The 27182-nt window shown below is 41.1% G+C and overlaps 2 protein-coding genes across 4 annotated transcripts in view; both read left to right on the forward strand.

Annotated features, from left to right (window-relative positions):
* The window catches only part of RABGAP1 (RAB GTPase activating protein 1), a 75171-nt gene that overhangs the window by 30225 nt on the left and 17764 nt on the right, over nucleotides 1-27182 (forward strand). For all 3 annotated transcript variants that reach the window (XM_075055637.1, XM_075055640.1, XM_075055638.1), the window contains 3 exons: nucleotides 512-662; nucleotides 25075-25188; nucleotides 26163-26237. In XM_075055637.1, coding sequence (XP_074911738.1) covers nucleotides 512-662; nucleotides 25075-25188; nucleotides 26163-26237 — 340 coding nt within the window. The remainder of the gene's footprint in view (nucleotides 1-511; nucleotides 663-25074; nucleotides 25189-26162; nucleotides 26238-27182) is intronic.
* On the forward strand, nucleotides 7372-9649 carry GPR21 (G protein-coupled receptor 21). Its single transcript, XM_075055079.1, has 2 exons — nucleotides 7372-7461; nucleotides 8006-9649. Exon 2 carries the CDS (start codon nucleotides 8378-8380, stop codon nucleotides 9422-9424), a length of 1047 nt encoding a protein of 348 aa, XP_074911180.1. The 5' UTR covers nucleotides 7372-7461; nucleotides 8006-8377; the 3' UTR covers nucleotides 9425-9649.

Raw genomic sequence — 27182 nt, forward strand, 5'->3', positions numbered from 1 at the left:
GGGACTAGATTGTACAGTGGAAGCTGCTTAAATGCATGGATGTAGTTAGATAACCATGTGAGATTTTTTATTTTTTTTTTTATAGCTCTGTTTGCCTGCCTTCTCTCCCTCCCTCACCTAGAAGCTTACCTGCCTGCTTGGGTGTAGGAAGTCTAGAGAGCAGTATATGCTTCTGCAAACTAATTCTCATTTTGGTGTAATCCTCTGAGCTTGGAATCTTACAGTGTGCTATCTGTCCTCCAGTTCTAGTTTTTGCTGGAGTGTTTTGGTTTGTTGAGTATTTTATATATTTATATTATATTTAAATTTAATGGAAATCAAGGAAATAGTTTGGAAAGCGCTTTTCCAAATCTGTTGTTTTTCGTAACTTGAATTTCACTTACTCTGGCAACATATGGACTGTCTTGAAATTCCTGTCATTTGACACGTTTGATGTTACACATCAGTTGTTGCTCATGTACTCATTTATTTGTATTTGGATAATAGTAACAATGCTTTCATCTACACCCAGGCACCTCAATTTGAGTGTGAGGCCAAAGACATTGTCAGCGTTGGTGAGAAGTGGTGTCCCTGAGGCCCTAAGAGGAGAAGTGTGGCAGTTGCTGGCAGGGTGTCATAATAACGATCACCTGGTGGAGAAGTACCGAATTCTCATCACAAAGGTAGAATGCTTTTTTTCATTTCCTCCCTGCCCCCCATCTCTTAATGAATGGAAATACAGAGACTGTGTGTACCCTTTTGCTTAAAGGTTCACGAGTGTATCTGAATGTAGTGTACCAACTAGTGAGTACAGTTCAGTCCTCCCTCCAACAAAAACCCCTAACATGCGGTGCTAGTTGTGGCATTATCTTTATGCTTTCTTTTTAATAGTCCTACTTCTGTTTCACTCAGATGAGTTCTGAGTTAGTTTGTAAAAAAATTAGTATTCTATTAATTGCTTTCATAATTGACAGAGATTCAGGGAGCTCATTTCCTTTGCTTGTTTGGCTTTCCTGAATGAAAGCTGAATTTCGCTGTATTGTCTTAACATTTATGCTAAAAATCCAACGCTAGTTGAAATCGCTGCCTTTTTTGATAGAAAAAACAGAACAGTTTGGACATTTTTGCACTAGACAGCAGTTTTTTAACTTCTCATCTTGAATACTGACCTCAGTAATGTATAAAAAGAAAATAAGAATTCATATATGCAGACATGATTTGGTGTTTCTCAAGGTTCTTGAGTAAAAAATGGGTCACAAAATGAAATGTCACTTCCTTATTCAGAGAACTGATGTGTTGATTTGGATTTGACCATTGTCTGTATAGATACATTGTATTTTACTGCCTTCATCAAACATGCAAGTCTAGAAGGACTATATTAGAAATTATTAATGATGCAACTTTAGTACATATATAAGAGAAATTAATTATTCACTAGTTAAAAAGGCAAAACAACTGAATCAGCCTTTGTATATCTATGTTCTGATGGCACAGATTCGCAAAGAGCAATTAAAGACCTTATTCTGAGGGCAAGAGGGCTTCTGAAATTAAACTTGGTTTCTGCTGGAATCATGCAGGAAGGATCCTACGTGGTTTGAATGAATCATGTTAGATTAGCTAAAAATGTTCTGCCATAAATACTTTCACATACTTATTGAAGAAACTTGATCTGAATTCCTTAATATTGGAACATGCGTTGTAGAGCTATAACTTGGATTTTATGGTGAATAAATCATACAAATAACATGGAGGTTGAGTGGTCTGGCAAGGAGTGTATCACAGTTATCCTGTTGTGTTATTTTAATTGCCTAGTGAGTAGTTGACAGTGTCACTTGTTTTTCTGTTTCAATGTTTTGGTATCAGAATGGAAAAGATGATATCTTTGTGGCACAGTTGGTGACATGTACTGCTACTATCTTTGTGAGCTAGAAAGGAACAGTGTAACATTTCATTTTTAAATCTGTGAACCTTTCCACTCATTTACACTTGGCAGAGATGAAGGAAATAACCTGGATCTGATGTGTTGGAAGCATCCCTACAGTGCAAGTAAAAGGCAGTGGGCTGATCCAGCACTGTGTTCTGCAGCAAAAGGACTGGGTATACCTGCAGTGGTCATTCAGCGTGGAAACTAGTTAAGAAATTAAACAATGAAAGAAAATGAGTACTGAATGACCATTTTCAGGCTCAGCTGTAGTCATATGAGGTCTGTAGTATACTACCAGCATGCTACAATAACCAGCTCAAGCAAATGAAAGTGAAGTCTCCTGTAATCTGGAAGTGCTGTATTAGATCACAGCTGTGGCTGTTTGCCTTGTTCTGACTTAAATATGAAAATGGGCTGGGACTGTTCCTGTAGAATGGACAAAGGTTGGTGCTTTGAGAGCAAAAATGTTTGATTGGTTCACGGTGGAACTGCCATTTCTTCAATTTGCAGGCAGTGGAAGAAGTGTAAGGTTTCAAAAAAGGTTATCAGTGGCTGTGAGGAAGTACTAAAGATAAGAATAGGCAAAGAATGCAAAGTTTGTTTGGGAGGCTGAGAACATGAATTCAGGACCCAGGAAGAGAATGTTTGCAGACCCATCGTATATAGTATATACTAACAGTATAATAATGCTGGACTGCATTTTGGCCTTAATTTTTTATTTTCATTGCATTCATAGATTACTTGATAATTTTGGAGTTGGAATGTGACTAATTCTTACTGCTTTTAAAATAGCAGCTCAGTTACAGTCAATATGCAGCAACGTACAGGAGAAAATGTGTCTGGGAAAAAATAAATTTGTTGATTTTGTGAAGGCAAGGGTGCCATATAATACATCGCTTTACCATCCTTATAATGCTTCGCTGTGTTTTGCATGTCACTAATACAAATTCTTCTCTGGCAAGCACGCAATTATTTGCATTACCATGCATTGAAAATGGTTTATCTGAGAATAACTGCTGTGGTGTAGTGCAGAAGCACAAGGAGTTGATGTAAAACCTTTGCTCTTCAGTGGAAGTAGTGAGATGCAGTAAGCCTGTTTGAGTACTCATAATCCAGTGCCCCTTCTCTCTTAATGTTGACCTCTGTTCCTGTAGCTGCATTTGATTTCTGTCATTTTCATGACCCCATGCGGCAGCACAGTCCCAAATTAATAAGGATCTGTGTTGACAGCTGCTTCAAAAGCTTCTGGCCTCTTTCAGAGATACTTTTTTTTTTTTTTCCTCCCCCTTGTGCGCAGGGTGTTGGATGCAGGCGCCCCAGTATTTCTGCTGGTGTTTGCTTTCCTGTGCAGTTCTGGCCCCTGGTGCCTGGTGAATCTGGTTTTTTTGCTTTCTTTTGCAAATTAACTGCTGCAAGGGTAATTTTTTGCTCAATGTTGATGTGTGGCTACTGAATGATTGAAAAGGAAATGTCTTCTGTTGCGTTCTACCAGTGAAGGCTGTGTCTAGGTCTCTTCCTGAATCTGACTTGTACATTAAAAATGGTGTTGCATTGGTGCCTTAAGATGTGCTTGTTGCGTTCTAGTCATCATGACTATATTTACTAATTATTTTCTCCTTATTTCTTTGATAAATAGTAGCTGGCGTTTTGTACTCTGTGCTTTTGTTATTGCGGTAGTGTCTAAGTTTCACCATTGTGGTGCTTTCACAAATTACTTTTGAGAATTTGCACACCATCTGTGTGCAGTAATAAAGCTTTTAGTAACTCCAGATTGCTGTGCTCGTGGTGGGGAGCGTGGATGAAAGCCAGCCCAGTGAATTAAGGTCATGTCCCTACTGGGGACAGAAAGCAAACTCTAGGTAAAACGATCTAGACAGTCCCTTTGAGAGGCATCTGTTCCTGGTAGGACTTTGGCAATCATGGTTACGGCTGTTAATCTTCAAGCTTCCAGCCACTGAAAGGTAGAAAAACAGACATCGGGACTTGCTCCAGGTATTAATGGACACCTGCAGGAAAAATACTTCATGTTTTTGACAGTCATAGGTGGATGGAAAGTATTATTGAGTAGAAAACTTGTAAAGTGAGCCACACAGGTTAAAAAAAAAATAAAAATCATGATACAAAGCAAAATAGACAATAGCCACTTTTCAGACAAGGTTTTAAAAAAAATGTTAATGCAATTACTGAATCTCTCAGATCAGTGGCGATTTCTCAGTGGAGAAGTACTTCATAATACCAAAATTTTAAGAACCTGACATTTACAGTATTGAGGAAAAAATAAGGATATAGGTCTGTGTGGGAGGAAATAATGTCGAAAGGAAAAAAACGTGAACTGTTGTACCAGATAAATACACTATATTAAGAACATTACAATGTGAGAGGGACATCTTGTGGCACAAGTAAAATAAAATAAAGATAATCCAGTGGCAGAAGGAGTATCCTGGGATGTTACCCTGGGGTCACCGTTTCTGGTAGAAATTGTAGACCTGGTAAGAGATGAATTTGTTCCAGTTCTTCTTATAGCAGGACACTTGTTACCTATTTTCTCATATTCCCACTTTTTGTCTCCATGAGCAGAGGATTACAGTACACAGAAGTTCTACCAAATCTATTCATCTGTCTTGGTGCAAATGATACTAGTTTCTAATGAAGAAATAGATTAAAATGTCACTACCATTATTTGACTGAATGTGTTGCTTCATCAGTGGCATAAAATGTAACAGTACTTTAGCTGTGGGTGGTTAACACTTATTTTCCACTTGTATCACAATGACATTTCCGTATGTTCATATAAATTAAGAAGAATACATTTAATTTTCAGGAGTACAAAGGGCCACGATTGTGTACGATCAACTGAAATTAAACCTAACTTACGTCTGTGAACCGCAGTATAAGAAGTATGACGTAGCCTTGCTGTCAGTCTGTCTGAACCTCTAGATCCCTTGTTTGATTAGTTTTGATCACGTGGTGATAAAAGTTTAATTATCTTTTACAAGCAGTAGTTTTCCCAAGAGTTCTCGTTGTAACTTTGAATGATTTCTTGAATACTTTTTAATAGTCTTAGGTGAGGTTGCATTATCTCACAGTATAGAGTGGGAGAAGTCTCTACAATACAGAAATATTTTCAATCTCTCACAGACCTCAGCCATCTGAACCACATGTTTTAATGTCTTTTAGAAGTGGTTCTTCTCGGTGGGCTGGTTGTGCTATTGGCCAGAGAGCTGGGATAGCAGGCAGGTGTATCTCCAGCCCACTTACCTTCCAATTGCAGTTTACGCCCTTTGTTGGCCACTTGGGTCTGGCTTCTGGTGCAGGGGTGCTTAAGAGAATTAACTTGAGATATTGCTCGTTTGGGCTTGGGTGTTTTAAGCAAGCAGGAGTAAGTTGGCATGAACTTTGAATGGAGTTACTACTCTCAGCTTTGGGGAAACAACAGAATGTCAGTTAAAGGAAAAAAACAATGTCTCTCTTCTACAGAAATACCTGTCAGCTGTACAGGAGTTAAGCTTGTACTTTTAATAAAAATCTAAACATTGAGGAGTTTTTGATTTGGCGGTGCATCTTTTGTTTTGAAATTTCAGCAACCAGATGTTGTTTTGGTCAGTCTCACAATTTCCAGTGCTACCTTGTTTTTATATATCTGAGATATATTTAAAGTTCAATGTATGTTGTTTTCTTGAGGATGTTTATAATGTGTCTATTTATGCCTAAGGATCCAGAAATACTATTTGAATCAATTGGTATGTAAATCATTCTCTCCTTTGGAAAGATAGGAGATCATTTCTCCAGCAGTAATTCAATCATAGCTTGTTTTTTTGTATAACCACAATGCCCTTGCCTAAATTTAATTCAAAGTTTATGTTTCCTAGCTACAGTTCTAGTACTTCAATTGCCGTGAGTAGAAATGCCATAAATTGCAATGAAAATGAAGGACAATAGTAAAGGGATCTGTTTGGGTTTAAGATAGGGTGGGAAAAAACAAGTTTTTGTTTTCAGGCTTTTGCACAAGACAGACTAAAAATCTGCCAAGTCATGCTGTTGTCCAGCACAGATTTTTGACCAACACAAGTGTATCGTAAAATGTTTTTTTCTACTTACAGGTCAGCTAAAATCCCCAGCGTTGTAGCGTGATTGCTTTGAGATCTAGCCGTTTGGCTGCAATTCGTTTTCATTAGGCATCCCACAGAATAATAAATGTTTAGCTTAGGTTAACTGAAACCTTGGGTTCGTTGGTATCAGTTGAATTCAGCGTGTGAACTTAATGTTTGTAAGGATGCCAGTTGCATGCTTTCATTTTTGACAAAAGGACTTTAATTGCTGGAGAGCCTTACTCCAGACTCTTACTGGTCTGATGAGTTCAAAGACCAATTCCCGTAGCGTTGGGCCTGTCCTGAGCTGTGGCAGTGGAGCAGTCTGGTATCCGGGTCAGAGAATGAGCTTCCACATACCACGGGAATGTGTTTTCCAGCATGTCAAGTGAGTAAAAAGCTCTTGACAAACAACAAGATACCAGTATCCTGTTATGACATCTTCGCCTTGTATGCATCCACGAGGATTTTCTGGTTAAATACGCATGATGGTATTAGCTTATGGTGCGAATACAAGTTTAAGTGCCGTGTTGTGAATTTCTTGTGCGTTTGCTCCCTGGAATGTCGTTGTGTTTTCTGGTTCGGTGTAGGTTGTCTCGGGCGCTGTCGGGGATAGCGAAGCCGTTGCGTTTTGCGCGTACGTATGCAGGAGGTGCTTACTTACCTGGAGCAACATCTGGATTAATGGTGGGACACGGTTCTCAGCTTTGCCCTTGGTTTCAAGCATGACCTAAGCAACACAAACTACACCTAGGAAAGACAACGTTTATTCCAGAATAAGCGTTTCCCCCAAAGGGCTCGGCTGGAAAAAAGCCTTAATTGACGCCCAGACGCTTGAATTCACGTCCTTGCCCGGACGGTTGTCATTCACCGCTCAGAGAGGTGCTGAGAGGAGGAGCAGGGGCGTGCGGTGGGTGTCTGTCTGCCTGTCTGTCTGTCTGCAGGACCAGGGCGTGGGTGTCTGTCTGTCTGTCTGCAGGACCAGGGCGTGGGTGTGAGTCTGTCTGTCTGTCTTGTCTGTCTGCAGGACCGGGGTGTGCCGGCGAAGAGCCTGCCTCCGCCGCTGTCCACTCCGGAGCCCGGCGACCCCCTCGTTTATCCCGGCTGCTCCCGGGGTCGCGCCGGGTGAGGCACCTACCGCCATCGGCCACTCCTGAAAACGCCCCCCCCCCCCCCCCCTCGCCGATTTGAGTGGAAAACCCGCATTTCCGAGGCTGCGCCCGCGGCGCTCCCGGACTCCCCTTCCCCGCCGGCGGCCCGGGGCTGAGGGGAGCTGGGGGGGGGTCTGCGGCCCCGTTCCCCTCCGGGTCCCCGCCGTCGCCGCGCCCTCCTCGGCGCTCCTGCCCGCCTCCCTCCCCTTCCTCCCCGCCTCCCCCCCCCCCCGGCTCCGCATCGCCGCGGCCGGAGCACACGCCGCCAGTGCCGGCGCTCGGCCGGGGATGCTGCCGGGCTTTTGTTCCCCTGCGGCAGGTAGGGGACCGGGGGGCGGCGGGGACGGGGCTGCGACCCCGGGGCGGGCTGGGGAGAGGAGGAGGAGGAGGAGGAAGAAGGGGGGGCGGCGGCGGCTGCGGGGGGGGGGCTTGGGGGGGGGCCGGAGCGGCGCGGTCCGGGAGAGGCGGCGAACAAAAGCGTCGTGCAAAATGGAGCCAGGAGAGAAGAAGGGGCTGGAACCCCCCTCCTCCGCCGCGCATCCCTCCGCCCGGATGGCCGGCGGCAGGAATTTCGGGGAGGTTGTTTCGTCCGGAAAGCCTTACACACACCACACCCCCCCACCACCACCACCAGCGCTGCCCCTCCGGCCGGAGCCCGGCGCCCCGGGCCGAGGGCGTGGGGAAGGGGGAGAAGGAGGCGAAGCGGGGAGCCCCCGGCGGGGAGCGGGGGCAGGCGGCGGCGGGGAAGCGCCGTAGCAGGGCGTGGGGAAGGAGGGGTGGCGATGGAGGTGGCAGGGAGCGCGGGGGGGGGGGGGGGGGAGGCGGTTCTGTAAAAAAGACTTTCCCCCCTTCTCTTCTGTCAGCCTCCGGGAGGACTCTCGTCCTGACTCGGTGAAGGTTCCTTCTCCCTCTTCCCCCCAGCCCCTCATCCCTTCTCGGCGAGGCAGCCCACCCAGGAGGGCTCGAATAGCAGCCCTCTCCCGTGTGCGTGTGTGAAGTTGCTGACATGACTGCTGCTGGGTCCCGGTGCACCGGTAGCGGCGGGGAGCCGGATTTAAAGGGGAATTGTGCTGCAGACAATGCACAGCAGCAGCATCTGGAGCAGCCTTGGGGACCGGAGCTCCGGTTTTGACATTGCTACACACACGGCACCAGCCGCAATGACAGCAGCTGCCTGGAGTGGCTGCAGGCAGCAGGCAGGAGCATGAAGTAGAGAGATCACTGCAGTGCTCAAGATGAACTCCTCTTTGGTTGGCAACCAGAGTGGCCGGCCGTTCTGTCTCCTGGCCATTAGCTATCTGGAGACCATCAATTTTTGTCTCCTGGAAGTGGTTGTTATTGTGTTCCTCATGGTGCTGATTATTTCGGGCAACATTATCGTGATATTTGTCTTTCACTGTGCACCTCTGCTGAACCACCACACCACCAGCTACTTTATCCAGACTATGGCGTATGCTGACCTCCTGGTGGGCGTGAGCTGTCTGGTGCCTTCTTTGTCTCTGCTGCACTACCCTATTGTTTTAAGTGAGTCCTTGGTTTGCCAAATCTTTGGTTATGTGGTGTCAGTGCTGAAGAGCGTCTCCATGGCCTCTTTGGCATGCATTAGCATCGACAGATACATTGCCATCACGAAGCCGCTGACCTACAACACGCTGGTTACCCCGTGGAGACTTCGAATCTGCATACTGATCATTTGGCTGTACTCCTGCCTGGTCTTCTTACCCTCCTTTCACTGGGGAAAGCCTGGATATCACGGGGATGTGTTTCAGTGGTGTGCCAATTCCTGGAGCACCGATCCCTATTTTACCCTCTTCATTGTGGTGATGCTCTATGCCCCGGCTGCTTTCATCGTCTGCTTCACTTACTTCAACATCTTCCGCATCTGCCAGCAGCACACCAAGGAGATCAACGAGAGGCGAGTGCGCTTCAGCTCTCAGGATGGCGAGGCTGGGGAGGCACAGCCCTGCCCGGACAAGCGCTATGCCATGGTTCTTTTCCGCATCACCAGTGTCTTCTACATCCTCTGGTTGCCCTACATAATCTATTTTCTGCTGGAGAGCTCCAATGTCTATAGTAACCGCGTTGCATCCTTCTTGACCACTTGGCTTGCCATTAGCAACAGTTTCTGCAACTGTGTCATTTACAGTCTCTCCAACAGTGTCTTTCAGAAGGGACTTAAGCGTCTCTCGGGGGCTATTTGTGCCTCTTGCGCTAGACAGAGGGTAGCTAAGGACTCCTCTACCTCTAGGAGTAAAAGATCTTCCAATGGATGTCATGTCTAAGACGCCTATCAGCTGGACTGGAAAGTGCAGGGACAATTCTGTAAATTGCAAAATAAGTTAAATATGATTTTAAGATGTCCAGATTTGCAAAAAGGTTTCTGAGAAATGCTGCTGACATAGAAGAATCAGGAGCACATATCATTGTGGTTTCACTTTAAAAAATTATTGCTGTGGAGGAGGCTGTGGAGTTTCACCTCCATATTCATTTTTAAGAATAAAGCTGTATCTTGACACTTACCTCTCCAGCTGGTGTGACTGAATGGAGTGGGTGTCTGAGAGCTTCGGCAAAATGTAGTCTTTCTTACAGCTTTACTAGGTTCTTTTGAGATTCGTGCTTCACATGTAAATGATAGATCTGAAGTGGAAATGTCACAGTATATGGTATATTACAGGGATTTTTTAATATATGCCAAAGTATATTGACACAATGTTCCAGCTTCATAACGGAAGGGGCCAAACAATTTGTTTTTCAGTGCTACCTAGACAGGACTTTTAGAACAGTAGTGAACAATGTGAACATTTTAGTGTGAACTTAGGGTCTTATTGAGCCATGAGTGCAGCGATGTGATCTGAACAGTCATACGCTTAGGAGGACTGATCTGGCTTCCGTGCCCCATTTCTCTGGTAGGATGCATGTGTGCGATCAGAGTACGGCATCTGCATTTTCCTGTTTGTTGTGAAGTAAGAAGAAAAACTTGGATCAGACCAAATTTAGCAGTTAAATAAAACGTGTTTTGATAAGCTAAGAGAAAATATATGCCGCTTTATGATACCAGAGTTGTGGCAGCCACTCGAGGATGATGCCAACATGTGAAAATTATTCTCAAACCAGTGGAGAAATGCCATGGTTTTGTATGTGGAAATTTTCTCAAGAACAACTTTAAAAATAACATGTTCCCCCCCCCTTTTTTTTTTTAATCTAAATTCTTCTGATATTTTACATACTAGAACTTAAGGGGAAAGGAAAGAAAACAATTGCCTTCTAAACAGCTAAGGGAACTATGTTGTAAATTTAACTGTAGTATTTGAGTTATTCCTAAGTGCACAGAGCTAAATTAGAGACATTTTTCTTTAGCCTTCATGGGATTAAAGATGGTTTGAATATAGCAGGAGCTAAATCCTGTTGGCAAACGTGTATCTAACTGGTCAAAGTCAGTATCTGAGAAAAAAAATCTCATTGACCACAGCTTTTTCAAGCTAGCTTAGATAAAAAATTTTTGAGAACTGTAATGCTGTTAAGAAGGCAGTATGGCCCTCAAATTGGTTAGTTTTTTCTGAAGAATATCCTTGTCTTTTTACTGATGCCATATTGGAAAATGAAAGTGAACCAAGTATTCCTGTAATAATGGATTACAGTCTGCATCGTCTTATCTCACCCTATCCCTGGTACAGGGATATCCCCCCCGCCACACCTCTGGTCTGAGAGCAGGTTATACACCGTGACAGTCCGCAGTTCGCTTCCATCATTGTGCTTCCAGTCGGTGCATTGGACTGCTGTGAGCCTGGGGAATTCTGTGAGCTCGTGTGTTATAGCTGGTGTGTACTGTTAGTCATAGTGGGAATGAAAAAATAGTAGGGAAAAGTAATCTAATTTTTTTTAGGATTGGAGTAATTCTCTTGGCCAAAGGGAAGACTCTGTATTTTTGTTCAATGGTTCCAGGTCTGCTGTTGTGATAGATCAAGACCATCCTCTTCTTAGTACTCTACCTTGTCCCTCCCACAAGCATACACATACCCTCCTCTCTGGTCCGCTGTGAGCCCCAGCCTCTTATCTTCCGTGCTTTGCTCCGGAGGATAACAGGTTGTGTCTCTGTCCTGTCACGTGTGACGATTGCTACGGACCATCCCGCTTGCTGCCCATCCACGTTAACTCGGGTACAGTCTTGTGAGGCTGCCAGTGAGGAAACAGCGAAGAAAAGGGAGAGCAGCAGGATGAAGCACTCCTGGCATGGCTTGTACTTGTCAGCACTGACAGATGATAGACATGCGTTCCTCTTATGGATTTGTGCATATACCTGTTCCTGGGGAGGACGGGGCAGAACCCCCTGCTATTGCTGCCTAGTTTTGGTTTGAGAGCCCTGTTACAAAGCGCATTTAAGTCATATCTTGGTCTGCTTTCAACTTATTTCATCCATAGTCCAAACCTCTCAAGATAAACTTCCTCCTTAGTTCATCTGAAATTTTAAGAGCAAAGGTTGTCTAAACCCTGATGCCTTCACAACATTTCTTGTTATCTTTTGTAATAAGACCGTGTCTAGAGCCAGGGCTTGCGCTGTGATCCTTTACAGACAGGGTAGAGGTGATTTGTTCTGCAGAGCTCTTGCAGTCTGAATTTTGGTTAGAGGCACAGACAGCTGTGGGGGGAGCGAAGTGAAAGGGTGTAGTGAGTCATTTATAAATGGTATAATAAGCTCACAGCACATCAGCTGGCTAATTGTTCTCAAGTGTTTTGTAGGTATTATGGCAAAGGTGGGCTTTGGGGAACAATTTAAGGGCTTTAGTCACCAATATCAAAGTGTGTGTGTGATATATTTTCGGAACAGCCTCTCAGGTAAACTCTCAATAGCTTTTCTCTGACTCTTCACCTTATCTAACATTTCCAAGTCTTTGAAGTGATGCAATCTATCGTTGAAATAGCATTTGGTTAAATTTAGTAGAAGAAAAGAATCTGCTAGGGCCTAAAACCCCCAAAATGGCAGTTTCAGGTTTAAGTGGAAGCTGGAGAGCAAAGACTGCCTTTTTTTTTTTTTTCCCCATGGTATGGATAGAGGGTTTATATAGGAGCATTGTGTGCTAGTTTTTGAGAATATGGAAAATTTTAAAAAGTGGTAAGGGGTCTACATCATGGCATAGAGATTTAACTCGAGATGAAGCAGTTGCTACTTCAGCTATAAGCCTAGAATTGTACTTAAAGTGTAGTGGTTGTTACAGATGCAGATGCATGCTTGCAGCTGTTGTTGCTTTGCAGCTAAGGTTCAGTTATAACATTCCTAACAGCCAGGCTTTTGTTCAGTTGCCTTACTCATCTCAAAGTCTTCATCAGCTCAGATGATTTTCGTGAGAGGTGAAAATCAGAATCTGGAAGTCTCCAAGAGATGAGGACAGAGAGGAGCTGCAGCCAATTGATGCATTCAAGTTTCATCTGGTGTTTTTACAGACACTTTAAAATGTTGCCTCAGTAGTTTAGTGTCAAATATTTCTTTTTTTGTCTGTGTTAATTTATTGATTTTTTTAAGAAAATTTAAATTACTTTTTTCTCTAATTTAATGTTGATCTAGGTTTGTATGTGATTAGATTAGGTATTCATAATGTTTGAGTCTGTTGTCTCCAGTGAAATTGCATGGAGGTGAATCTTGTTCACCATGTCAGCTGTGGAAGAAATAATTTTGAAATGTATTACCTTGTTTGCTCAGCAGTCCATTTAACATCCTTTGTCATATAGTTAATGTGAGGCACAGTAGTCCTTTTCATCACAATCTGTGCTATGAATTGTTAGGCAGCAAACTTTCCAGTTGGATCACTTTCATCATTGTACTTATGAAACTGATCCTTTTTTGGCTATATTTTTATCCGAGTGTGCCTGGTGCTTTAGGAATTGGTATCAAGAGCATTGCACAGATAAATGCCACACCAAGGAGAATACAGAAATCAAATTACATCTTCATAAAAATTGTGTTGTGATACGATTAAGTGAACTAATTTTGAAGTTCCATCTCAGACTATAATTTTTAATTTTTTTTTATTAAGGTTATCTGCCTCACTTTCAAATAAAGCTGCTAGAAGTTTCAATTTGCAGGATGCAATTCAGTGGCATGTTTCTAGTACCTTGGGAAGGATTTCTATATGTACAACTTCTCAGAAGGTGATAATTTGCTTCATCTAGAACTCTTGATTTTTTTATTTATTTTTTTTTAAAGTTTACTGGAAGTTTAGCTTGTGATTATTGTCATTTTCCAAATAGACTGAGAGAAAACTCTGTGAAATATTATTTTTTTTTTTTACAATCTCCAATCAAGTGACAGTATTTTTTAATTCAACAGATACCTTTTGTGTGAAACAAAAGTTTTGCTGTTATCTATTGTTATTTTTTTTTAATTAAATGTTACTAGTTTCTACAGTCTTTCTTTGCTGTTAGGGGTTTTGTACTTGTTTTTAAGCTTCTTACCACTCAGAAATTTGTTTCTGCTAGTTGGAATTCTGACATGGCTCAGCGTCAGAGTGCCAAGGGGCAGTCTTGAATATTTGTCACAAATCTTTGACAAGAAGAAAGTGGTACAAAGTACCAAGGCACAGAGAATCGCAAGAGTAGCATGAGGTTGCGCAAAGAGTCTTTCTTGCAGCAGACTCATGAGAATTTCGAAATTTCAGTCTCGTGCTGCATCTCTATGGCATTGTTCCTTTCCTGCTCGTATAAAGGTTTTACCTGTAAGAAGTCCTGAATTTCAGCAGTTTGTCTCTTCTGAAAAAGGTATTTCCAAGGCCTGTATGTGATGTGAGATGGAAACATTCAGTATGCAAATTTAATAAGCAGATTTTTCAATATTTATTGTGGCATTAGCAACTGCTGTGATGATAACAGATGTACTGAACCTTCACGAGTCAGGAAGTCTGAAATGTTTCAGTCTGATCTTACTCCACATCAGGGTTTGAAGCTGACAGAACTTTTATTTCTAATTCAGGTCGGTGCTTTAAAAAACATATTTCTTAGGAACTAATATCTGAGCATAGGAGTCTACATTTAGACATTACAAACAGAAGGCGCATTTAAAATTTTTTTTTTTAAATCTCCTGTAGGTAATTTTAATTTGAGAAGAGGAGGTGAAAGATTTGGAGGGCTTTTGTTGCTGTTTTAACACATTTTTGGTTCTGGCTACTTGAAGGACCTGCCTAAAACATTTGCCTGACCTGGCCCTTATTTTGTTGTTTACTTTAGAAACCTTTTTCTTCCCTTCTATGACTTTGCAGAATAGGACAACACATCCTTTCTGTGATGTCATTCAAGATAAACTTGGATTTTACCTCACTACCAACACTATCTGAAGTTGGCAAAGCGCATGTTTGTAACTGATGTTCTGCTGAGATCCAAGAGGTGTAAAGGCCTCCGTGGTTTTTATACTTAAAAGGGGGAACAGTAGCTGTCTTCCCTTATGCAACTTAAGGAGTGGACACTTCGCAAATGCTGGGGTTGTTCTGTTGAGGCTTCCAGGAGGGGAGAGGCTGGGGCGTGACGGCGGTGGAGAAATGCCGAGTCCGTTTGTTCTCCTGGTGAAGCTGTGCTTCTTCCCTGCTGTCCGAGCCGGCCTGTTTCTTTCAGTCTCTTTTCTGCTCTTCTCTTTCTGTTCCTGTTGTGGAAATTCAGAGCTCCAGAGAACATGGTTAACATGGGGCTTTTTTTATCTTTCGTATTCTTTATACTATGGATACTGTTTGTATGTGGCTGTGGTCTCAGGTCAATGTATTAGATCTGTTGGTCACTTTGGGACCCCTAAGACTTCATAATCGTGTGGGCTTGAAATACATTTGGCTGAGGTCAGGTTAGACCTTGGGATAAGCCACAGCTGGTCAGACCGCTGGGCCATCAGGTTTTACAGACTGTCTCCATCAAAGTAAACAGCCCTTCCTTTAGGGTGATGGGAGGATCCCCCATCATGAAAACAACCCATTCTGCACTAGAAGAGAAGTGTTCCGACTTCTAGAGGCCAACGTCTTAAAGCTTCTCGGTTGTTATTTCCCTTATTGCCTGTGCATTGCAGAGGTACCACTTTGAAAGACATTTCCTGCAGATAAGCAAAGGCAGACAATTTAATACTAAAACTAGGTATGTAAAATGTTTTGGGAAGAGGGTAGCTCTTCAAAATTAAAACTTAGCATGTGTAAAACCAGATGCAGTTGTATTTAGAGAAAGAAACTGAAAGTTGTGGCCAGTGTAAACAAACAAAGGAAACCCACTGGACAGCTGTGCCTGTGCTGATGGTAGGGTGTAAATTGCAGTTCTGCCAAAACAATGGAGTATTTAATTTGGGTCATATTCTTTACATTTTTTTAAAAGATGGAGTTTAATTAACCTTTTTGCTTTTGCTTTGCTGCACTCCGAAGGCAGCTCTCCTGAGCCTTGGGTCTCCAGCACCAGATTCCCTTCAGACCTGGAGTGGCGATCCAGCCCCTCCGTTTCAGTGCAGGTAAAATGGGATAATACCAATTGGTGTCGTGGTTGACCATCTGAGGTATTCCAGCAATAGGGAAATAATCTGATGTGGTATAGTTTGTTTAGTCAGCTTTTCAGGTTTTTTGTCTGTGACACAACATTTTGCTTATGCAGGCAGCTTTGCTGATGGTTCTCTGCTCAATATGGACTTCTGTCACCTTTTGGTTTTTATTCCCATTGCAGGGTTTAAAACGAGCCACAGTCTGTGTCTGCTCTACATGCATTTAGTGGTGGTTGCAAATGGAAGTGTTTGCGGATTTTACCCGTATCATATTTGCATCTCTTGAGCTTTAGCAGCTAATGAAAACATTAATTTAAGTTACATTCCTATATCCTGATCCAGGTTGTTTATTTACAGCCTCTGGTGTACTTTAGCAATCTGTCCAGTCAAAACTGATTCTCTAGCCAGTGAATTTGTGGTTACTTAAATTGAGAAAGAGAAGTCATTGAAGTAATCTTTGTTTTGTCCTGAAGACATTGGGGAGGAGTGTCACGATCACTGAGCTGATCAGAGGAGGTGCAGGCTCTGCTCGGGGGAGAGACCAGGAGGGCAGGTCCCTGCGGGACTGTTACCTGTACACGGGTTGATAACCAGTAGCTTTATTTGCTAAGAAGTTTTTAGAAATGCTGAGCGGATGCACATTGCTTTAGGTTATATTTAGAATCTGGGTTTAGATAGACAAACACGTTTTTGAAGTTAGCAATTGCTGCTTGTGCGGAGGAGAACTACACCTGGGCAGCTCCTTCGCATGAGACAGCGCCTGAGATGCAGCAGGAGGGTACCCGTGGGTGGTTAGGAGGAGGGAAGGGAGTCTGAACTTTCTGTTCCAGCTTCTTTCTTTTTATGAATTTTTAAGACGAGGATAGCAATTTTGTAATTCAAAGCTTTGGCTTCTCTCTGATGGTCATTACTGGAGATCCTTTAATTAAAATGTTAAATTCAAGTAGCTCCTTGTAAAGATGAACTCAAATCCTGCTGTGCATATGTGAGTCATTCTTAAATGTTACAAAGATCACGTGATACAAGCAATCAAATGCTTAATAAACCAAGTCATTACTTTTATGGTAAATTGAAAAAAGTTCTTCTGGGATTTCAACTGTAAATGAATCCTTGAAAATCAATAATTAGATTAGTAAAAGATGACATTTTAATATGCTGGCAGGAATGTAGAGGGATTTGTCAGGGGAAGCAAAAACAGACTTTGCACTAAAGTGGCTTAGGTATATTTATAGTGCTAGTGATTTTGTGTGTGTGTGTGTGAAATCTTTGGACTATTTTAATATAATGTAAGGCTTTGAGCTTTAGCTAACTCAAGTTGCTCGTTTTATGAAGTTACATTAGTACCACACTGTGAAGTATTTTTAAATATTAGCATTACTGAGTATTAAAGTATTTCATAAAAACATTTTTTTAAAACATTTTCTGTAGATACTGTCAAAGGAATTGATGTTTAGTGTACAAAGAAATAAAACCCTGAGGGCTGTAAGGTACCTGTATGTTTCTGATCACCTCGGTTTTTGAGGGGTCAGGTATTTCTTGAGGTTAAATTGTTGTCATTAAAACCTACTAAAAATAATGGTGCAGTTAATCCTTTCAGATAACAGGAAGCAGCATTACCTCCAGCCATGCTTTTGAACTGTCTGAAAGGATTTGCAATCGCGTATATTGTCTTCACAGACTTATGTCTTTAGAAATGCTGTACAGCACAGTGTTTTGCAAGTTCCTATGCTGATAAATTTCTCTCCGTGTGTAACCTTTGAAATCTAGTTTCTATTGTAATTCTAGCATGTAAACACTAGATTCAATTTTGTATTCCTCTAATGAATGCAACAGGATGGAAACAAGTTTGCAATTGCTAATGATGAGCTTTTTTACTGTTCTTAATACTCGTGGGTATGTCTTTTCTTCAGGGATTTCAAAGTTGTATTATTACCTTTTTTAATTGTTTTTTTTTCCACATGCTGTTTACAATTAAACTGCAAGCATGGGAAGCTATGCGTGCATGTGCTTTTAGGTTGCTTTGCTGAACGAAATACAGCGGAGCAATCTTACTTTAAAGGATGCTTGCTTTTCCTTGTGTCCCACCTGTCTCCTTGCGCCTTCACAGTAACTGGGACAGCAGAAGCCACTGGTGACATTATTTCAGTGTGTTCTGTGGAGATGTGACATTTGTCAGAGGGTCGTTACGAGGAGTTTTGTTCGGGAGACAGTCCAGCTCCTTACAGGAGTAGTGTTGCAACTGGTAGTTTTTTCCTGAGTGTCAGTGAAAAGGCCAAGAATAGACAAAATCACAGGTAAGAATGCGTATGTGTGTGTTTGTAAGGACTTTGTGCACCTTTTAATGCTGGAAATTGTTTCGTATTAAAAGATGAGAAAGAGGTGTGAGTGTGAAGCCCCTGCTATGAAGAACTATGGAAAAAAATCCACCAAAGCAGATTAGAAAAGCAAACAGGTGAATTAGAGGCAATCCAACCCTTAAGACTCTCTAATGCTGTGTTTAATTCTGACACAATGGGGAGTATCAGGGTGTCACTCTGGGCTCCTCGATGTTCCTCATCTATGCCTGGGTTTGTTCTGTTTTCTGCTCTGTGGGGGAAGGGGGAGATGGTGAAGATGGGTGTTTCGATATGCAAGGCAGCTGAGGAAGAGTTATTGTTGTGGCTCCAGAATGACTTATTTTGTGCCAACTCAGAATTGTTGTTAAAATACAGGGGAGAGGGGTACTTCTATCCCATCGTTTTAATAGACATTTCTGTAGCTGATTTTTCAACTAATACTAATAATAAAAAAACTACAGTTGAGCCAAAAATGACAAATGTTACTGATTTAAAATAATACTTACGTATTTTTAAATATTAAATGGAACTAGATAAATTGGAAGCATGTAAATATCTGATTCTAAATCTTTGCATAATTATTTCCAAGAGGTAATTTTGCTATGAGCTATTAAATCTCAAAGAAATGTATTATTCCCTTTGAGATGATCTGTACCCCAGCTGTGTCATACATCTCTTGGCTTGTTTCCTTTTTGCTGTAGATGTACATACATATATATGTGTGTACTGTGTGACTGTACAATTACTGCCGTGTTAAATTGATTGTTTTGGAATATATATATGTATTTTATATATATATGTGTATGTATGTATTTTAAAACAAGCAACTTAACACGGTAGTAATTGTACAGTCATACAGTTTAGGGCTTTGTACAATATGTAATTTTAAGAATGTCAGTGTGGTTCTTAGCGAATTTTATAAACACTTTTCTGAATCTGTTATCAGCACTTCCCATCCTAAGAGAAACTGCACATTTTTCAGTGATTGTTCCACTGGTTACATTTTGTCTGCCGTTTGTTCTGGATTGATGTAATCTTGATACTACTAAAATTTCAAGGGCTGTTGACGCATTTCACATAGCCTAGGATTGCCTGTTCTCCAAATATATGGATCATGCATCAACAGTACTAAGTAGCCTTACTGTTTTGCCTAAATGCCTAGCTAATTTATTTAATATTCTCTCTTTAAAGAGAGGTCTCTGGAAGGGGTAGCATATTTTAGGATGCTCCTTCTCTTTAAAGGGAAACTCAGAATTGAATAGCAGTACTTGTTGATCAGTGATATTATTGTAGCCAAAGGATGCATGGGTGGTTTAATAGGAAGTTTTTGCTTCAAGTTTCTTGATGAAATGTAGTGTTCTACGGAGCTGTGTGAAGAGTGTAGTTTTTTATTCTGAAATGCACTTGTACACTTTATTTGAAAGGTCTGAATGGATCATAAATACATTTAAGAAATAAATGATACGTCACATGTTTTCACGTCTTGTCTCGGATGACTTTTATGTAACTGTGCTGATAAAGGTGTGTTCTTTGGGAGTGGGTGGATTTTTTCTCCTCTTATCTTGATTGCTCTAAATAGTCTGGCTTGTACGTAATTGCCAAGAGCAGGAAAACCTTCCAGCACGCGTTTTGTGTTTATGCTTTATCCATACATGATGTAGGGCACTGTAGGCAAACTCGCCTCTATAATTTTCCTGTGGGAAACTTGAGCCCTAAAAGGAAACGAACACAGCGAAAGGGCTAGATATCACAAGGGATTCACTTTTATTTTTAGAATTGCACTATATTGCCATATTTGGACTGAAAGTATGCTGTATCAATGCACTATTGTATCAAATTGCAGCTGTCTAACCATTCCGAATTCATCTAAATTGTTCAGGTTTTTTCCACAAATACTATTTATTTGTGAATGTTCTTGGTAAGTGCTAACTCCAGGTAACGCTTACATTCTGCAGGCAGCATTTCTTGTGAGAAGTTAACAAGCACATTGCTTTGAAAGTGGGTTTTGTGATACTTCCTTAAGGTCTCAGTAACAGGTGTAATTCTTCTTACCAAAACCTTCTCACCGTGGTTTGGTCGAAGACAAATGCAGGAAATGCCCTCTGTGTAAAAGTCAGTGTAAATATTGCTTATTAAAAGTAATCTTGGGAATGCCATCAACCTGCAAAATAGACCTGCTGACACGGTATCCTACTAACATTGAAAATACCTATCGAAAGACCTTTTAATATTTTTGGATGTAATTAAAATGTACCGATCTGCTGAAAATAACTTATCCCCATTGTGTAATATTACCCTTGTTAGTGCCCATGAAAGTTACAGAGAGTTTTGGCTTTTTCTGCTTGTTGCAACTGCTGAAAGCTGTCAGCTGGCTTTTGGTGCTCTCCTGGAGGGCTTGTCTGTGCCTTGCCCAGATGCATTGCAACAACATGCCCTGTGCTGATCTGACCCTGGGCAAAGCAGGTAAAATTCCACTGACTGATTGAGTCTATAGACCCTTCTCACAGTAATCTCTGACCGTGTGACAAAATCCTTGCAAAGTCAGTGGGACCTTCCTAAGAAATAATCGCAATGTGAAAATCGGTGCCATTGTGGCAGGAGTGAGAATCAAGCAGAGTTTTGTTTTGTTTGGTTTTTTTTTTGTGGTGGGTGTGTCGGATAACTCACCCCAGTGAGCAAACTTCCATATTTTGAATAATTCTGGGGTGGGGGCAGGGAGGAATCTGAAGTTTGGACCTCACAATTTTTCCATTTTTATATTGTTTTTGAAGTCAGCCTGTGTCTAGGTAAAGGCTTTATGTTTTATGCCCCCATCAGATTTCTCCAGTAGCCTGGTGTGGCTGGAGTTGATCTTTCTGTGGCAAGCCATTTCCAGCAGGCAACTTCCTCTGCTTCTCTGGAGACTTACTATTTCAGGTTTTTTTTATCACAGATTTGGTCCCTTCAGCAATTCTTTGCTGCTGCTTCTTCATCCTCTTGGGTTTATGTAGGGGATTACAAGGAATAAACCTGAGCTGCTGAAAACTGCAAGTACATCAGCCCCATGAAGAGGTATTAGGAATTCCAGCTCTTCCATGTCTTTTAATTGTGGCTTAAGCTACAGAAAGAGCTTCTAAAGTAACACAGTCTCAGTCTGAAGATGTTGATCGAGGTTGTAACTGCATGATATGGTTTGCAGATCCTGTGAAGGTCCCTGGGAGATCACAAAAATACAAGGAAAATGTCTTTTAGGTGTGTACAGTTTAGGAGGTGGGAACCAATATGCTTTTATATACAGGCTGGTGTAATAGATGAGCTTTTATCTACTGGACTGTGTCCTGGTTTCCATAATTACTCATGTAGTTTCTTTTTAAGTCAACTGTAGAGGAAGGTTTCGGTATAACTCCCCATATATTTTAAAGTGCATAAAAAAGGGGGAGGAAGGGTATGTTCTTAGTCTGAGCATCTATATTTTCCTGCTTTCCTTCAGAGCAGTGAACTGTTGTGAGAATTTTAATCTTCACTACACTTGCCTCAGTTCTCATGGCTGTTTTCCATTCTGTTTTCTTTATTACTTTCTTTTTCTTCCTGTCATTCTTAGCTTTCTATTTTTCAATCCCAGTTTGTGAAGGGTGTGGGTTCAGAAGGGTTTCCTTCAGTTCCCAGTCCCCTGAAAGCATGAGAAATTGCCCATTGAGCCAATTCTCACAGCAAGGTATAAAAATAGGAGTAAAGAAAAGGTTACACAATGCTTGGATTGCAGCAGTTTGTACTAATGGGGAGATTTCAAAGCCAGGGATTGAAAAACATTTTTTAAACCTTATCATTTCCGTTAATTTTTCTCTCCCCAAGCTATGTTTCAGCTGCAGGAACTAGCGTTACAGATTACTTGGAAGAATTGTACTGAAACATAGGAGTCAAGTGCTGAACAAGTCACGCAAAGCCAGAGAGAGACCGCTAATTAGTTCTTTTTAGCCACAATGACTGATTGGTTTGAGAAGTCTATCCTAAGAGTTTCCAACGAGATGCTTTGGTCTTAGCTATTAAATAAGTGGAATAAAGGCAAGTGGATTTAAGATTGTTTTGCCATTGCAGCAGAACACAGGTAACACTCAGGAAACTCGCTTGTTTGGTACCACAAATTGCTATTAGCAGTGAACAGTACCTGTGCTCCTGCAAAGTAGAGTACTTTAATTCAGTCTTGCAGACTTTTAAGAATGTTATCACCAAGACTGTATTCGCATCCTTTAAAGGTTTCAGAATTGTTTCTGAACATTGTCTCTCTCTACTTGCAAAACTAGCTGAAGCTAACAGCCAGCCTTTATTGTACTTGTCTTTGTTGACTTAAAAGGCTTTTATTTATATGACATTTATTTAGCATTGGATTTTGTTTGTTTCCGATTTCCTTATAATGAGGCGGACCACTTTAGCATGTTAATTATTATCAAATTGAAATGCTGAACAGTACTTTTGATATAATTTCCAAAACAATCCAGTAACTTGATTCTAACAGCAGTGTAATGCTTTCCTAATGAAATGTCTGTATTAAGCCACAGAGAGGAGCATTAACCTTGGATTAAAGTCAGAAGAGAAAACAAGCACACTGTGGTAATTTTGTTCTTGTTTGCAAAATCGTTTTGTGAAGAAAAAGATCAACAAAAAGATATATTTAATGATCTTCACACTGATTATATAATGTACTTTTTTATGATCTATTTTACTTCTAACCATTTTTCCCTTTGTCAAACAGAAACATGGGTTATTTGGATATAGTAAAACTTTTTTTAAAATAAAAAAATCTTTTCTGTTTTGCTTCTGCAGAGCATCTTGTATGTTAACCTGGACACTGTTACATGGTAATCTCACATGTGAAGAAGACTGGCTTTGTGTGTTCAGTCATTGCCAGGGAAGCCACCTAACAAGGGAACCTTTGACCCTTTTGCTAGCAATCGTTGCTTAATGATCGTTGTGGCATCTTTTCAGATGATTCCCACTACCAAGGAGCTCTTGGTCTCATTACCTGCCCAGGAAAGTAATCTTTTAGGTAGTGGAAAGAGGGACCAATCACAGGCAAAAAGAAATACCTACAGACAAACAGAGGGCTTTTTTTCTGTTTTATTTAGGTAATAGCAATGGTTATAATAATCAGCTGGGTCACGACTGCCTCAAAAGGTACAAGACATTATGGTGAAACACATTCGTACAAACTCTGAGATCTGATTAATCAGAAATTACAAAATGTGGCATAAAATTGTAGAAATAGTTCTGAAATTGTAGAGGTCAATTCAGATTTTTTAATTCAATATGGTGAGCACAATTTCAGATTCAAAAGACACACTAAAATTGCCTATCACATGCTGGGTAAATTAAGTGATTTAAAGATAGCTTGAATGAGTGATTTCTGTTGTATGCTAATCATAGAATAACTTAGGTTGGAAGGGACTTCTGGTGGTCATCTAGTCCAACCCTCTGCTCAAAGCAGGTCTTACCAGATCAGGTTGCTCACGGCCCTGTTGAGTTGAGTCTTGAACACCTGTGATGATGGAGACTTTACAGCCTCTTTCAGCAACCCATTTCCATCTACATGGAAGAAGCTGCTTAATCTTCCAATTTGCATGAATGTTCCTTGTAAAGTAAAGGTTTTGGGAACTGCATCAAATCTTTTGACAGCTATTTTCTGTGTGCCTGGTTAGAAATTTTTGCATTTGTGTCACTTTTTGGTGCGTGGTTTTAAAATACATATTTCTTACTGTTGTTTTCTGAATTAAAGGAGGAGGTATGATGTATATGAGCTGTTTCCACTGGCTTCCTAAACAAGCAAATTTCATTTGCTAATGAGGGGGAGCAGTTTTTTCTGTTTCCAAAGGATACTTTTCCTTGCAGTGCGACAAGCTCTGGCTTAAATGACTACACTAGAAATAGTTTCAAACTGAACTGAATGAGATTGATCAGAACATCTCAGTCGCATGTCTAATACTGACAGAGAACTGAGAAGACCTCGGTGTGGGAATGGCACCTGCTTATTTTCCCATTCGGAATGTGAATCTGTGGTTGAGGGCAAATCAGGTTAAGCTGGACGTTGTTCATAAATGCTTATGATTTCTCATGATGTGCCTGACACAAACCTCTTCCTTCTATATTCTGGAAACTTTTTTTCTGGATATTTCTCTGAAGTAGGACTAGGATTCCTTCTAAGCCATCCTCAGCAATACTGACAATTCCTAATAAGGTGGGCTATTTGAGGCCAGTATTGCCAACTGATTTCACAGAGATCCTTTGGTGTTTAAATCACTCAAAAGTCAGGAGGAAAAGGTCCTAAGCTTTTATTGTTTACTGTATTTAATTGTTATGCTTTGTCAAATTCCTTTCATCTCTACCAGGAGTTTTCACTGCCTTTTGTATAGGACTCGCCCTTGATGCAGACTTTCGTGGTGTTTCTTCCAATTGGTCTCTTTGGTCCATTGTTCACATTTACTGGTTTTCTTAATTGTATGCTATTTGTTATTGTCGAGCTTTCCAAATGTCTAAGGCATCTGAAACTGATTGCATCAGAGCAATGTAGAGAACAAAGTTCCATCTTCCTCATGCTGAAATGCCCAGCTCATACAGGCAACCACCCCTGCATTGTATAATGTTTTACTGTATGATACTGTTTTTCTTGGGCTCATACTCAGTTTTCTACTTTTCTGTTGTCTGATTCTGTGGAGGGGATGAAGAGTAGTTTCTCTAGCTGAACCTAAGGGACAGAATTTTGGACAGCAGCATGCAGCTGCTTACAATTGACTGTTACTTTCTGCAGTTGTGAGATAGAAGAAGTGTGACCGGGCAGTATTCGCATTCAGAAGTCTCCAAGGGAAGGCTGCTATCTGCATTGCAATGTCCTGGAACAATTTTGTGTGCGTGCTTTTTCTGCCACTCACTGACCGTTCCCAGATGTGCTTAGGTAACCAAATTTATCAAGATTGTGATCTGGACCTGCCAGCCTGCAGGCAGCCTGTTCTGTGTTTTGTTAAATTTAGAACAGTGCACAGAACACAATGCCAATCTCCTAACTCTCAGTCCTAGCATATTGTGATTTATATTCTTTTGATATGTGTTTTAATTTACTTTTTTTTTTTTCCTCTAATAGGAGTCTCCACAAGACAGTGCTATCACCCGAGACATCAATCGAACATTCCCTGCTCATGATTATTTTAAAGATACTGGGGGAGATGGCCAGGACTCCCTGTACAAAATATGCAAGGTATTCTTTAAATTGTTCTTAACTGGTTTTGGTAACTTGTATTTAACACCATTAACAGATGTAACTGTTACCTGAGAAGAATGTGTATGTATTACCATTAACTGTATCATGGAGACAGACTCTGGCGCTAGTCTCAGTCTGGTTCTTCATTGTAGATGTTTAGCTGGTTATAGTGCCATTCAGATAGGAGACCTAAAGTAGTAAGCCCTTCTGGATTCCTGAACACTGAGGAGTTTGGTACAGAGACTTCACGTGATTCCAGGCGTGTCAGCCTGGATCAAGCTGGACAAATTATATGCTATGATGGAGATGAGGGCTAATTCCATACTGATAAAGAGCAGCTCACATTTGGCTGCAGCCTGCTCCCTAGTTGTCAATATTGTGTAAGTTGTGCTGGCAAAGTTAGGGACACGTGCAGGAAATCATGCTGATGTTGCCTCTTGAAAAAGAAATGTTCTGACGTTGGCTGTGTCCTTTATATGTAATGTATGCCATAAGCTGCTGTTGCCATATATAGTTGTCTTTAAAACTGGAGATAACTATGTACCTCCCATAAATGTTATAAAGCTATAGGCATGCATTGAAGTGGCTTATTATAAGGAAGAAATTAGCAAAAATGGACAGCTTGTTGTTGTATTCAGTTATCTCAGCTGGAATGTTGTATGCTTCCTGCACTCTTTCTTTTGTGTTCCTAGTGTTTCTCCCTCTTCCTAATGGCCCTGTAGCACCTGTTTAGACATAAAAGCACTCCAGTAAGTGGCTTAATAGGCTGCAGTGGTCTTGGTGCATCACCGTAACCAGCCACTGCCGCTATATATCACAGTTTGATTTTCATACAGGTTATCCCTTTGTTAGAATGGCAACTGATGTACCCTGTGAAAATTTTGTGGAGCTATGTTCAATGCAGTGGTTTGTTTTCGTTGTGTTTGTAGCTCAAGTTAGATATGCTGTAAAGTCTTGATTCTTTTTTTTAGGCCTACTCTGTCTATGATGAAGAGATTGGCTACTGTCAAGGCCAGTCGTTTCTTGCTGCTGTGCTGCTCCTACATGTAAGTGGTAGGGTTTCTTTCCCCGTTTGTTTTAAGCTTAAGAATAAATATTGCTCCACATGCCTAGAACAAACGTCTGTAACTGGTGAACTAGTAGGGCTGCAAGCTACATATCCACTTACATGTTGGTCAATAATAATGTGATTTTAGACAGAGAGGAGTACATTGTTTAAAACTTACTGTGGTATTCGTAATGACTCTTTTATACAGTCAGCGTTCATTTCACTGTGTTTCTGTTTCAGGACACCTTCCATTTGAAACTCTGCAGGCTTGTACTCATGATCACTAGTAGGCATGGAATTTGTGTATAAGACAACACTGTAAATGTTTCTGTTGAAGGGTTTCAAGGTCAGATTTAAGCTTTTTGGAAGACGTTTCTATTGGAATCAGTCAGAAATAGGGATGGTAATTGCCATATGTCTTGTATACACAGCAGTGTATTTATGTCATTGATGGGACAGCAGTTTATTAGGTCTCGAGCTTTAAACAACATGCTGCCTATATGGGCTATTGTATTGTAGGCCTTTATGCTTCTTGGTTTGAGAGGTTAGTGAAGGATACAATAATATTTTAATTTTTTTTAAAGGTACTGCATTATGCTTTTTTCAACTTAATTGTTGTTGGTAGAAGTGATCTCATCAGAGTAATATCCTTTAATTGCTTGCATGTTCAGAAGCTAGAGAGTTTAATGGTTACTGTCTATCAGAAGCAAAAGTTTTAGATTCACTCACGCTTGGGAAATATGAGAGGATTGGAAATCTGTACAAATTATTTATAGACTGTTCTTTTTTAAAGTAATGTCTGCTTTTTATCAGTGTTTCTATTGCAAGCATGGGTAGTTGAAACTGAACAGAGTTCCTAAGCCCAGTAGTGTTTTGAGATTTCTTCTCCCCTGCTGCTTTTTAGTGATCATTGCTACCATAGAGAACTAAGTGTGAAGACTCC

This window comes from Buteo buteo, chromosome 23 (genome assembly GCF_964188355.1).
Source record: "Buteo buteo chromosome 23, bButBut1.hap1.1, whole genome shotgun sequence".
Taxonomy (NCBI): domain Eukaryota; kingdom Metazoa; phylum Chordata; class Aves; order Accipitriformes; family Accipitridae; genus Buteo; species Buteo buteo.